Here is a 12,674-nt window from a genome sequence, read left to right as displayed (position 1 = left end):
TTGACGTCGGGGTGGCGCGGTGGCATGGCAAGAGTAGCCGAGGTCGTGATTTCAAGAGTCCTTTGTGCGGTTTTGACGCATACTGCTATACCCAAAGCAAGATTTCTTTTGGTCGACAAGGAAATCACACAGCAAATTCCCTCTAGCAGGTGAATCCAGGATGGCGTATATAGGGCTCGACTCTTTGCAAGCCGGAAGTGGAAAATATCGTGTTGTTATGATTCACTGAGTAAACAAGAAATAAGCGACAAAGCAGGGTGATGAGTCACGTGAAACTTCCCGATTCTGTAATCAAAACAAGCTACCTACCCAAGGGCGCCTCATAAAGTGCGGTTCTCGATACTCATTGGAAAAGAGAGTTCCTTTGCATCCAGTAAAGTCATTCTTCGAAACTTCAAATCTTCCGAACTCCGCAGAAACGGCAAAAACCTTCAGGAACGCTTACCGGATACCCTCCAGTGCCGTTCAACGCCACCATCATGGAGTCCAAGTACAAGCCAGCTGATTTCGGTATCCCACAGAAGTGGATGACTAAAGACGAGCTCCTCGCTATTCGCCCATACGCAGCACTCACAACTACTTTCTTCAACAGCAGACCGTCACACTACCGGTTCCTAGTCCCCCTCACTGAGAAAGAAGCGATCAAGTACTGCAACATGAAAGGGGAGACATATGAGAGAATGAAGGGCAAGACTGCTGAGGAAGATAAAGAGATTAATGAGAACCTCAGAGGATTCCGAAGATCGATTCGTCGTGGCATTCAAATGGTGCTGGACAAGCGGCGGGAAGAGGGAGGTGGTGTATGTGATGGAGAACCGGAGGAGGATTTGACACTCTACGATGCAACCGATGATGAGTACTTCGAAGTAACGGGAGGTCAAAAGATTGATGCAGACGATGAAAGCCAGGGCTGGGTACTTCTTTGATCGTCGTGGAGTAGGGAGATGGTTCTGGGTTCATAATATTCGGCATGTTACTTGGTTACTTCGTAGAAGATGTCCAAGGAGTTTCACTCATATATGTGCCTGCGGAGCCTGGGTAAAATTGAGTTGTAGTTTGCATACCATCGTTTCTGCTCTTTGGTCTTTGTTTACTATCACGTTTCTCTTTGTTCTTCGAATTGCCGATAGAAATTACACATGACAATTACTTTGTTTTCATTTCTTTCCGAAATCTGCAGTGTTTTTCTTAAGTGTCCTGGGGTGTTTGCTGAAGAAACAGCGCTGGTCAAGCCAGGTGGTATTTCACATAATCTCCCTGCAATCACATGAAAACCTTGACGCTCGAGCGCGGTAAAAACAATCCATTAAGCCCCTGGAAACAGAGAGAATGCGAAACGCTCCTTCTAACTACCATTTCAGTGTTTATGATGATAGTCTATGAACACGAGAAGTTCCTTGGAAAAGTTGCAGCGGTCTCAAAACGTGACTTGAGATTTCCACCGATAAGGTTCCTGGCACTGTCCAATCAACCAACATGACTTACTTTGAAGATTTCCCGCGAGTTCTGTCTCTACTTCTCTTTGGCTGGACTGCTTTGGGTACGAACAATAAACTCAGACTGACCCCAATTGGAATTCTCAGGGGAATCACGTGGTATTTATCTCGGCTTCTTCACCTCGGTTAAATGTCGTACCGCCAATACGAGGCGGTGAGCTCCGATCCACCCCTTATCCCATCTTTGCTCTTCACTCCCCCAGCCTCAACTCCAAATCTAATAATCATCACAAATCAATTCTCCGCTTTATCTCTCGGGCGCTTATGTTTATTTGCGTCGCGAATCTAGCGGCATGTGCTCTACCGAGATCCTCTCTCCAGTGCCGGACCTTCCCCATCTATCTAGCTTAAGGGGCCATATAGTCTCTAGAGATACTGGGGTCACGCGCTCCAACATCCCAAGTAGGGAGGTGAGTGAAGATATATCTTGGCGACAAGGCTGCCAAGTCGCCCTTGCAAGGCCATTGCATTGCTTATCTCAATTAATGAATCGTACAAATCGGCTCCCTGACCAGATGCTGTCACCTTGTCTCGGTTGCGATGTCGTGATGGAGGTCGCGAGACACAACATCAGAGGCTGGAGATGAAAGCCTGACATTGTTCCTTGCATGTGCGCAATGTATTGAACAGGGACATGTTATCAGATGAAGAAGGTTGCAAGAGTCTCCTCCGACGGAACTGCCGTCTACGGCCTAAATTCCCGAAGGAACTTGGTAGCCCGTTCGCTGGCAATGCATCGGGGTCTTCTATCTAGCTCCTTGAGGATGCCAGTCACAAGAGATCCAATTGATTGCACTTCCAAGGGCGCTTCGACACCAGGAACAATATCTCCCTCCAGTCATATGAGCATCTTGTGCCTTGGCTCTGCTAGCTCCAAGAGGAAGTTATCTCAATAGAGGAAGACTTAAGACATGTTCAAGCATTCGAATGTCTTGGTATATCTGCTTTTGAGATGGTTCTCCGATATGGATGAGATAGGATAACGGTATGTCTGGGGAAAAGATGAAGAAGTATAAAGGGGATGATGGATAACAAGAATGGGAATCCTGTCAAGCAGACTCGCAAGAATCCTTCAGTCTCTCATTGTCAAATATCTATTCTTTCAAGATGCGCTTTCTCTCTCACGCTGGAACGGTTGCTCTCTTGGCAGCCAATGTTCTGGGTCACCCATCTGCCCCATCTACCTCAAGACGCGGACTCTCCCCAAGAGTCATCGACTTGACCAAGTTCCGAATCACAACCGAGAGTACTTACAGCAATGCCACTGCCACTGCGGAGTCTGAGATTGTCCCTCTTGTGAGAAGAGCTGACTATGTTGACACTGCTACTGCCTTGGTTGCAAGCGTAGCACCTGGTGCTGAGTTTCGCGTCGTGGATGATCACTACGTGAGCGACTCCGGCATTGCCCATGTCAACTTCAAACAAACTGCACACGGTCTAGATATCGACAATGCCGACTTCAATGTCAACGTAAGTTCTCTTCCCTCAACCACAAGTTGGTTTAGTAACAAAATCTAGGTTGCCGCTGATGGAACTGTCTTCTCATATGGAAACTCCTTCTACACAGGAGCAATCCCAGCTGAGAGTCCTCTCGAGAAGCGTGACCAGATTGACGCGGTCGCTGCTCTGCAAGGCGTGACCAGCACCTTGGTTCTTCCCATCCAAGCCTCTGATGCCGTCGCTGTTCCAGAGGAAGCAATTGAGCACTATGTCATTGAAGGCTCCACTGGTACACTATCCGAGCCAAAAGCAAAGCTCGTCTACTTCCAGAAAGCCGACGGTACTTTGACACTCACCTGGAGAGTCGAAACTGACATCGGTGACAACTGGCTATTGTCTTATCTTGACGCAGTCAGTGGAAGCGAAGTTTTGGGTGTTGTTGACTATGGCTCAGACGCTTCATACACTGTCTTGTGGGTAATTAGAATTGTTTTGATGGAACTCGCTAATCGAAACCAGCCCCTGGTTAGTCATCGATCCCAGCAAGGGGAGCCGCACAGTCGAGACCAACCCTCAGCTCGCCGCTGCTTCTGAGTTTGGATTCCAGAGTGACGGAACAACATCCTATACTGTCACCCGTGGCAATAGTAAGTCCTTTCAATCAATGTGCATTTACGGCGGTCGCCGCCAGCTCGAGTTCTTGATCTGATTCTGACGATATTGTAGACGGTATCGCACAGGCAAACTGGGAAGGCGACAGTGCCTACCTGAATGACTACAGACCCGACGGTGGCTCGGGTGCAAACTTCAACTTTGGACTCGACCTGAGAAATACCGACCCAAAGACCTACGCTAATGCTTCTGTCGCTCAGCTCTTCTACACTGCAAATATGTAGTAAGTATTCAGCTTTTCATCGCCCAGGCCAATCCTTTCCTCTTGTCACTGAAGATGATAATGCTAACATATCTTTTCCCTTGTAGCCACGATCTCCTCTACGTCCTCGGATTCAACGAGGCAGCCGGTAACTTCGAGACCAACAACAACGGTCAAGGCGGCCGTGGTAATGACGCTGTCCAACTCAATGCCCAAGACGGAGCTGGTACCAACAATGCCAACTTCTTTACCCCTGCTGATGGCACTCCAGGACGTATGCGCAGTAAGTATAGCTCGAAGTTTGGCATATCCCCAACGACAATATAAATTCACAAGTCCAGGACTGACAGCCATCCAGTGTACATCTGGACCTATTCCACCCCAAAACGTGACTGTTCCTTTGACGCTGGCGTAGTCATCCATGAATATACCCACGGCCTCTCCAACCGCCTCACTGGAGGCCCGGCCAATTCAGGATGCCTCGGCACCACCGAGTCAGGCGGCATGGGCGAAGGATGGTCCGACTTCATGGCCATCGCCATCCACGTCAAGACAACCGATACCCGCTCCAAGAACTATCCACTTGGCGACTGGGTCTACAACAACCCTGCCGGTATTCGCAACTACCTCTACTCCACCAGCTTGACAACCAACCCATATACCTACAAGAGCGTGAACGGCATGACCGCTGTGCACACCATTGGTACGGTCTGGGCTACCATCTTGTACGAGGTCTTCTGGAACTTGGTCGATCAGTATGGTATTACTTCTGCGAGAGTACCAATCTTCTCTGGCAAGGTGCCAACTGATGGACGGTTCTTGGCAATGAAGATTGTGATTGAGGGAATGAAGTTGTCAGTACTCCAATCAATCCCTTACATATCGTTCACGTAACTAACTCATAGCAGGCAACCTTGCAGCCCAACATTCATCACTGCACGAAATGCCATCATCGATGCTGATCTCGCTCTGACCGGAGGTGCAAACAAGTGTCTCCTCTGGAAGGGTTTCGCCAAGCGTGGTCTTGGAAGTGGTGCTTCTCAAGGTAGTGGAAGCAACAACCGTGTCGAGAGCTACACTCTGCCGAGCGGTTGTTAAGTATAGGGGTGTCTAGGAGCGATTGCAGCTCGGAAGAGTAATGGGTGGCTCCACATTTGTGGAATTTCTTGTTTGCATACTTTTGGGGTGTCTTCTTCAAATAGGAGTTTTTGTTTATGATGCTATGATATGATGGAGTTAAGTGGAGAGAATGAAGCTTGATATTCGATGCGTTGGACCTGGTCCTCTGCCTTCACGGATTTGATGCCTACTTGACCTGATAAATGTGTTTCAAATCGTGCTCATAGTGCATTCAGCCCATTTCTAGTTTGATACCGAGCTTTTTTCGTCCGCATTGCGCCATAATTGTTTTGACTCAACGATATTCCTCTATTCCGTGATTGATAATAAAGCCGTGGATATTTACCCATCGCCATCGTGCTTACCGCGTACGAAGATGCAGTGCTGATTAATAAGGTCTTGGGATGCCCGCCTATCTTACCCGAAATCGTCCTCTTATCTCCGAGCTCATATTACACCCGAGTCTCTCGTCCCTTCGTAAACTCACTCGTTACTAACATTGTTTCTTGTTTTAAATTATCCAAGAATAAATAAGAGAAGCACTTGTTGTCTGGAAACTTGCCCTTGTTGCACCCTCGGAGACAACAACCCCGATGGAGATAGATACTCTCACCCCATCGTCATTCAAAGATGGCAAGCCCGTACCCGCAACATCTCGACGTCCAATACGAACCAGGAACCGGAAACCATTGTCGTGTACGGAATGCCGCCAGCAGAAGATCAGATGTAACCGTGAGAAGCCATGTGATAGCTGCGTCCGATATAAGCGTGATTGCAGATATAGCTCGGTATCAGATCGGCAAAAACGACTAGGCATCGCTAATGGTCAAGACAAGAGCATTGGAAATAAGACATCCAAGGGTAGTCTTTTGAAATGGAGTGATCATACTGGCTCTAGTATAGATTCCGATTCGTCAGGGTTTGCGAGCGCGATTTCAGGCCCATCATCGGCTTCCTCGACAAGTCAAGATAAAGGACCAGCTCACCCTAACCATACCCAAGACCAGAACGACAACACCAAGAGACATCGGATCGGGTATGCGAGCTACAAGGATAAGAACGTCAAATTTAAAGGTCCCTCACACTGGGCTTCCATCACTGGGAAAGTAAGTACATCAGTCATACCGCATCTATGTTAACGCATTCTCACGCTAGTAGTTCGAAGAAATCGAGCCATTCATGTTCGGATGCAGCCCAGCTTTCAAAGAAACTTCCAAACGACTCAAGGAGTGCAAACGCTTCTATTCAAGCCGAACAAAACGCAACAGAAATTTCCCATTCCGTCATGGCAAGCATAGCAATTTCGTCCCGCCAGAATCCGTCCTGTCAATACTCCCGGATCGACAGCTAGTTGAGTCGTTCATCAACAATTATTTGACCACCTTTGAGATGACACATCGGCTTTTACATATTCCGACTTTTAAGATGGAACTTGATGAATTCTGGATTAATTCGCAAGATGCCTGTCCTGCATGGCTTGCACAATTTATGATGATGTTGGGTCTTGGCTGTCCACGTGCGAAACGAGTGGAGGATATCAAGATGGTAGACGGCTTTCTCGACGCCGCGGAATTTTATCTCAGCGAGACATCGTTCATGTATAAACCCAGCTTGGTGACATTAAGAGCCATGTGTATGATGGCCATTGCGAAACACATCGACATCGTTGCTTTCGACGATTCGGATGGACTCTGGAGCTTCATGGGCGTTATCCAACGACTCGCTATGTCCATCGGTCTCCACCAGGATCCGAGCCACTTCGAGGATATTGGAGATATGCCACTCTTAGAGATGGAAATGAGGAAGCGACTCTGGACCACTTTCATGTGCCTCGATGTGCAAATGTCCATGGAGTCAGGGATGCCGATCCTGCTCGCTTCACCTGACTTTGTGGTTCCGGAACCGAGAAACTTCAACGATGAATACATTTCCTTGGAGTCGGATACATCTTTCTTGCCTGATCCCAAGATCTTCACATCTTCTTCACACCAGCGCGTACTGGCACAATCGCTTCCACTAGCAATCAAAATCAACTCCCTGATCAACTCCCCCAATCAGCCAATCGACTCAAACACCGTCCTAGCACTCAGCCATCAAGTCAAACACCTTCTCAAAGACGCTGAGAATACGTTCAAATCTGCTTCCATACAGTATCCAGACTGCCCTTGCGTCAACCATCAAAGAATAGCCACAGAAGTCTTCTTCCGCCGCCTCCTCCTCGCCCTCCACCGCGAACAATCCCTCGCCCCAGACTCCATCACCCTCCACCCCGAATCCTACTTCACCTCCCTCTCCTGCTCTTACTCCCTCATAATCCTCCAACGCACTTTCTACGAAGAATCCTCCACATCCACATCTACATCCAACGAATGGCTCGCCGAGCTCTTCAAAGCCGACTTCCTCATCGCAGCCCTCTATGTCTCTCTCGGTCTCTGGCAGAACACACTCTCCGACAAACAATACACATTCGGTGTGCAGATGCCGGAGCGGGCCACGGCCAAGATTGCCATGGATGCGTGTTTGGGGATTTGGGGGAGCAAGATTGCGATTTCGCTGGATCACTGTAAGACGCATTATACGTTGGGGATGGTGCTGAGGGGCATCGAGGCGAGGGAGGAGAGGAGCGATTTGTTGGCTGCGATGGAGAGGGCGGCGATGGCGACCATTGCGACTGTTGAGGAGGCGTTTTCGGGGATGAAGCAATGATTATGGGGACTTGATGAATTCTTGGTGTCGCTTTTGAATGAAAATAGAAACTTTGAATGTGGTCTACGTGGTTAGGATTCGAGGACGAGTCGGGGTGTCGCTCCGCAGCTCTTTATGTATCATTCAAGGGAATCCATCCTGAGACCTGCATGCCGGAGATACAGAAATGACAAGGCCGTGCTCGGGGCAGAATGTATGCATTTCTGTCGACTCTCAAGGGGTCGCCCCCAATATGTCAGATTCATGCCAAGCGTATAAACCGCTTTGAGAGAATTAACCCCGAGTTGGTTCGGGTCTGACAGCAGCCAAAATTTCGTGGATGGACAATCTACAGTTGGCAAAAAAAAGGCGATCCCACTGACGTCAAAGACTCACCGTGTAGGTCAAATGATTTATAGTAATAGCTTTGGAAGAGAAAAGACGAAGTAATAGAAGCTGGTGGGCATGATTGTCACTATTCGATTCTATGGACAGGTTTATACAGCTCTGTAGACTGTGCCATGCATATTTTAGTAAAGCGTAAGGCAGGCTGCAGGCAAGCCGCTGGACAGAAAGAAGATCAAGGAGAAAAGATAACTCATGTCGAATAAGCGAGGAAAGCCGCTCCATCACATCGACCAAGAACCGATATTCCTCTTCTCCTTCCTTTCTTTCTGTCCCAGAGCCTGTTTTACCTAGCCTTTGAAGCTCATTCCATCCACAGACGAACTTACAGTACAGTACTTCCGTCAAGGAAGGAAAATAATCCCCCTCACCTCGTCTCGCCTCGCCTCGCCAAACCTCGGTACCCCTTTTCCGGCACCCAGACGACACGCCGTCCCAACACAGCTAGCCGAATACCTCATTGAGCATCAATACGCCACCACGACCACGCCCCACGCTGCAAAAAAAACGTAGCAGCCAAGCATTGGCCCAGGGCTGCAGGCTGCAGCGTGCGTGAGGTGGTGCCCTGCATGCATAGAGGAGCATTAATGGAAGCTTAATTTCTCCCAGCACCAATTTTAAGAAATGAAATATGTCGCGGTCAGCGCGTCTCTTTTTGCGACTTGTTTTGTGGAAAGTTTATTGTTCTGAAGTGCCTGTGGACGAGATGCGGATGCGGATGCGGATGTCAAGTTTAACTCTTGTGGCTTGTGTCTGACTGATTGATTGATTGATTGATCGGCGCGGGTGACACACGGACGGACAAGGAAGGACAAGAACTACCTAGGATTTGCACAAGGCAGAGTAGTAAGCTAAAGGTTTATCAGGGAGGGAGTGTCAGCTTCATCTCTTTCTTATCGCTCGCTGGACGTCTTCACTTCTCATCCTTCATTTTCAAATCGAGTTCAATCAATTCGCTTCAGCATTGGGGAGCTGTGCGTACTGTACAGATATTTTAGATCCAGCCGTCACGATGGAATTATCCCCTTTACACCCCCCAACAGAGAAACGTCCTCTATCTGAATCGACGCGAGGATGGATACACCCCACACATCCCCTACTGGGCACCCAAGGCCGAGTCCGGATACGTGCGCATTTCACGATTACCGACTGGCTGTTGATGGGAGGAATTCTCCAATCTGTCATCATCCTCTTACTGCCTATTCGTCCCTTCTACGCGTTACTACCGACGTTTGGACTTGCAATATTCAAAGTCACGAGACTGGTTCTGAAGATTTATGGGCTGGTTGAGAATCCGTTGATGGAAGGAGTTAAGCATGGGAGGTTAAGTGCTGTGTTTCCGCCGGCTGAGACGGGAGAGAAGGGGACGGGGATGATGAGGCAGGTGGGGGGGAGTGTTGGGGGAGGGGAGATGTGTATTCTCTTGCTTTCGAATAGGTGTACTCAGTGCGTTCCCCTCACCCATCAACATATATCAATAAACACCAAGCTAACTGAACCGATCCCCCCAGCCCCCTCGGACTCTTCTACTCCAAATACCGCGAGATGGGCACCCACGCCAAAGCCATGTTCACCGAGCTGGAACGCTCTCCCCTCACGCACGGCTTCCTCGGCTACACAGACTACAGCTCCAACAACGTCCCTACACAGCCGCACTCCCTCTCCATCATGTACTTCAAGTCCATCTCTCACGTGCACGCCTGGGCGCACAGCAGCCCTGCCCACCGCGCTGCGTGGGAGTGGTGGGATAGCGAGCAGAAAGCTGGAAGGATCGATCATCTCACTATCGCGCATGAGATATATGGCGTGGAGGAGGGGAAGTGGGAGAATATCTATGTTAATGCGAGGCCGTTTGGGTTTGCGGAGACGAGTCATGCGATTGTTGAGAAGGGCGGGAGGAAACTGTGGGCTTGTCCGGCTATGGATGCGAGTAGGAGTTTTAGGACGTCTGGGCAGAGGTTGGGGAATGTGAGGGGGTAGATAGGGTAGGTGAGGGTTGGGGGTGAATTAATGATGAGGGGGAGGTGGAGGGAGATTAAAGTTGTTATGCTGTCTGCTTTGGATGGTTGGGCCATGGCTGATATAGCAGACCATGAGGAAATCTTGATACCCCTTTTGAAAGTTCATAAACTATCTGAAATCCCTTTCTTCTTTACATCCATCCGACACATGATATCCCAGAAGTCACCAAGCAGCATTTGACCAAGTTGTCTCCTAATTCCTCGTCTTCGGCTGCTTTATGGGTCTTGAAGCGCAAGTTAAAGACAGCACAACTATCCGATCTAGTTCGGCGCAGACAGGAAGCAGTCGAGCCTACTCAGCAGGAGTGTTGACTTTGTTGTAAAAGCTACCCGAGACGTACTAATGAGCTCTTGGTGTCGTGCCAAATAGGATCCGAAGCCCACCCAACACCGACACGTGTGTATGAGATCTGGTCCGATGAAACGTCATTCTTGCAATCGAGGAGTAACCCTCTACAGTGGCAAAGCGCCATTTTTGCTGAGCATTCAAGCCGAAGGAAGAAGAACTTATTCTGACTACCTCTCTCGCGATCGAATCGACATACGTTATTGGCTCCATTCTGAGGAAGATCCGCATCCTCCGAAAGCAATGGCCAGAATTTATACTCCGGACCGCTGTCTTCATCTCCCGACGGATTTTTCCAGTGCTTTCTCGAGGTTTTAGGTTTCAACTCCGGTTCCAATGAGACGTGACACTCATATATCTGCCCCGACATGCTCTAGTATTTCAGACCCGTCAGACGAGGTGATGACTTGGCGTAAATCAATGCGGCAGTCTGGGCTGTCAACACCATCAATACCAGTGGAACTCTTAACAGGATCGACAGTGCTAGCCCAAGACCAAGATGTGGCACGTACACCTGTCCCCACTGCCAGCCTCATGGGGCGTGTCCTCGGCACCCACAGCAGAGCATTAGAGAGGTTTTGCTCCCACATCCCCGACAAGTACCGGCCAGGAAAGCTAAGGGTGACAAGTCTGGCTAGGCCTGCAATTGCAGGAAGCCTGTCTCTTGATTTAGTCAACTGCAACTCGGAGAATTCCTCCCCACCTCTGACCATATGCTCAAGAAAAGGTTGGTAATTCCGGCGTTGTTGGTAGACGAATGCCCCAGTCTCAGAAGCTGCATGCCTCGAGAGTATGTCGCGGCCTGTTTGGAGCCATCATAGAACAGAGGTTTACAGATCTCACCAGTCTCGGCCCAGAGCGTGGATCTGCACTCCCAGTACATCTTGCGCGTTGTGAAGTGCACGGTACGTCGTGAACATAGTCTCTCTTGCTTGACCCATCCGCGTGTAGCAAGATGGCTGCCATACGTTCCAGACTCAAAATCTTCTGCGAAATCAATGAATGGTATGCTGAAGAAGAGTTCGCCACTCGGGTCCGAATTGGGAGTTCCGCGGAACGGACAAGCAACGCGGGGAGATCTGGGTACGTCAAGAAATGATTCGTCGGAACCTTTGGTTGAGGCTGCTGCGATTGTGAGATAGGATTGACCGTATATCAAAGCCATCTTTTGGGATTCGCATGCCCAATCTACATAATTATCGCCTTTCTGGATGATGCATAGCGCGTCAACCCAGAGGTGGCGAGTTTTGAGCTTTCGGGTGAAGAGTACCGCGTCCTGAATGGCTTTGGCAAAGCAAGAGATCTCAATACCCATTTGAATTTGAGCAAGGTTGTCCTTAGTGGTGACTAAGCGTTGGGACTTGCCCCAGCAGTAGCTTAGAGCAATGTATTCATGTCGACCTTGTACATCCACTAACCTGACCTTCGACTGATCTTCCATCATCACATCGATTAATCGACTTGGGAGACCGAAATTTCCGTACTTTTCATGATGTTTGCTGCTGAGGTTGTGAAACATTTCCGACGAACATTGATTGTGATTGAGACAACAAGTTTTCAACAGCTCACTGATTCGCTGGATGTTATTCTCTGAAAGGGCATAACGGTCATTCAACTGGCCAGCTTGAACCCCAGCTGCTTCCGCGGCAGAGCCTTTTCAAAGGTTAATTGAATATACCTAATGTTTTGGATGAGGCTTCTGACCCTTTGCAGCAACCATGACGAGCTGTGCACCAAATGAGGAGAAGCATCTCTTCCTCACTAATTCTTCTCCAATCGCCACCGCGATCTCATCCAACAAGAGAAATTCGTCAACTGGACCTTCAGGACAAACCCGGTTAGCTTTCGTTTTTGGAGCCAGACTTCGGCCAGCACTAATAAGGCGTACTGGTCCAAGGTCATCGCTGAGGCTATGCATCAAAACTCGGTTTCTGTTCAGTGTGCGTTTCACTGATTGCGTAATAAGCTCGCATAAGGGACATGTTGATGAACTTAGAACAAGTGATGCAAAATTTGGCTGGTGCTCGTAGCCTATGCTACTCTTGAGGGACTGGATATTGATACCAAGGCAAAATGTACAAAGAGCCTCGTTTTTGGCATCCTGCGTCGGTAGCTTGGCTGCCGAAGAGGTCATGATTGTATATCGATGGAGTTATAACAATTCCGTAGACTGCTTACAGTGAAGGGAATAGAGAAGGCTGAGAATCTAATATCAGATATACTGCTGAGGGGTTCACTGCATCACAGGCACCATCACGCGGGTGTGCGTCTACGGTCACCAATCACGA

General features: G+C 49.0%; 5 protein-coding genes across 6 annotated transcripts; 4 read left to right on the top strand and 1 right to left on the bottom strand.

Moving 5' to 3' along the window:
• Positions 1 to 479: 479 nt before the first annotated feature.
• On the top strand, positions 480 to 926 carry ONS95_002119 (uncharacterized protein; the record flags this gene model as incomplete). The annotated part of the gene is made up of 1 exon (XM_058495357.1): positions 480 to 926. One exon carries the CDS (start codon positions 480 to 482, stop codon positions 924 to 926), a length of 447 nt encoding a protein of 148 aa, XP_058354084.1.
• Positions 927 to 1,749: 823 nt separating this feature from the next.
• MEP5_1 (Fungalysin/Thermolysin Extracellular metalloproteinase 5) lies at positions 1,750 to 5,220 on the top strand. Of its 2 annotated transcripts, XM_058495355.1 has the most exons (7): positions 1,750 to 2,966; positions 3,015 to 3,409; positions 3,456 to 3,583; positions 3,663 to 3,831; positions 3,918 to 4,093; positions 4,169 to 4,664; positions 4,719 to 5,220. In XM_058495355.1, the coding sequence occupies exons 1-7, from the start codon at positions 2,604 to 2,606 to the stop codon at positions 4,906 to 4,908; spliced, it is 1,917 nt and encodes a 638-aa protein (XP_058354082.1). In that variant the 5' UTR covers positions 1,750 to 2,603; the 3' UTR covers positions 4,909 to 5,220. The 2 variants fall into 2 exon arrangements, with proteins under 2 accessions (XP_058354082.1, XP_058354083.1); XM_058495356.1 differs by having other exon boundaries at positions 2,021 to 2,966; positions 3,918 to 4,664.
• A 185-nt stretch (positions 5,221 to 5,405) lies between these two features.
• On the top strand, positions 5,406 to 8,446 carry ONS95_002117 (uncharacterized protein). Its single transcript, XM_058495354.1, has 2 exons — positions 5,406 to 6,035; positions 6,088 to 8,446. The coding sequence occupies exons 1-2, from the start codon at positions 5,523 to 5,525 to the stop codon at positions 7,633 to 7,635; spliced, it is 2,061 nt and encodes a 686-aa protein (XP_058354081.1). The 5' UTR covers positions 5,406 to 5,522; the 3' UTR covers positions 7,636 to 8,446.
• Positions 8,447 to 8,527: 81 nt separating this feature from the next.
• On the top strand, positions 8,528 to 9,999 carry ONS95_002116 (uncharacterized protein; the record flags this gene model as incomplete). The annotated part of the gene is made up of 2 exons (XM_058495353.1): positions 8,528 to 9,465; positions 9,531 to 9,999. Exons 1-2 carry the CDS (start codon positions 9,032 to 9,034, stop codon positions 9,997 to 9,999), a joined length of 903 nt encoding a protein of 300 aa, XP_058354080.1. The 5' UTR covers positions 8,528 to 9,031.
• A 45-nt stretch (positions 10,000 to 10,044) lies between these two features.
• Positions 10,045 to 12,583, bottom strand: ONS95_002115 (uncharacterized protein). Its single transcript, XM_058495352.1, has 2 exons — positions 12,091 to 12,583; positions 10,045 to 12,039 (listed from the first exon to the last, which is right to left on the bottom strand). Exons 1-2 carry the CDS (start codon positions 12,518 to 12,520, stop codon positions 11,060 to 11,062), a joined length of 1,410 nt encoding a protein of 469 aa, XP_058354079.1. The 5' UTR covers positions 12,521 to 12,583; the 3' UTR covers positions 10,045 to 11,059.
• Positions 12,584 to 12,674: the final 91 nt, after the last annotated feature.

The sequence above is a fragment of the Cadophora gregata genome (genome assembly GCF_030347475.1).
Source record: "Cadophora gregata isolate MNR1 chromosome Unknown scaffold_11, whole genome shotgun sequence".
Lineage (NCBI taxonomy): Eukaryota > Fungi > Ascomycota > Leotiomycetes > Helotiales > Ploettnerulaceae > Cadophora > Cadophora gregata.
This window is presented reverse-complemented; position numbering and strand designations above follow the sequence as displayed.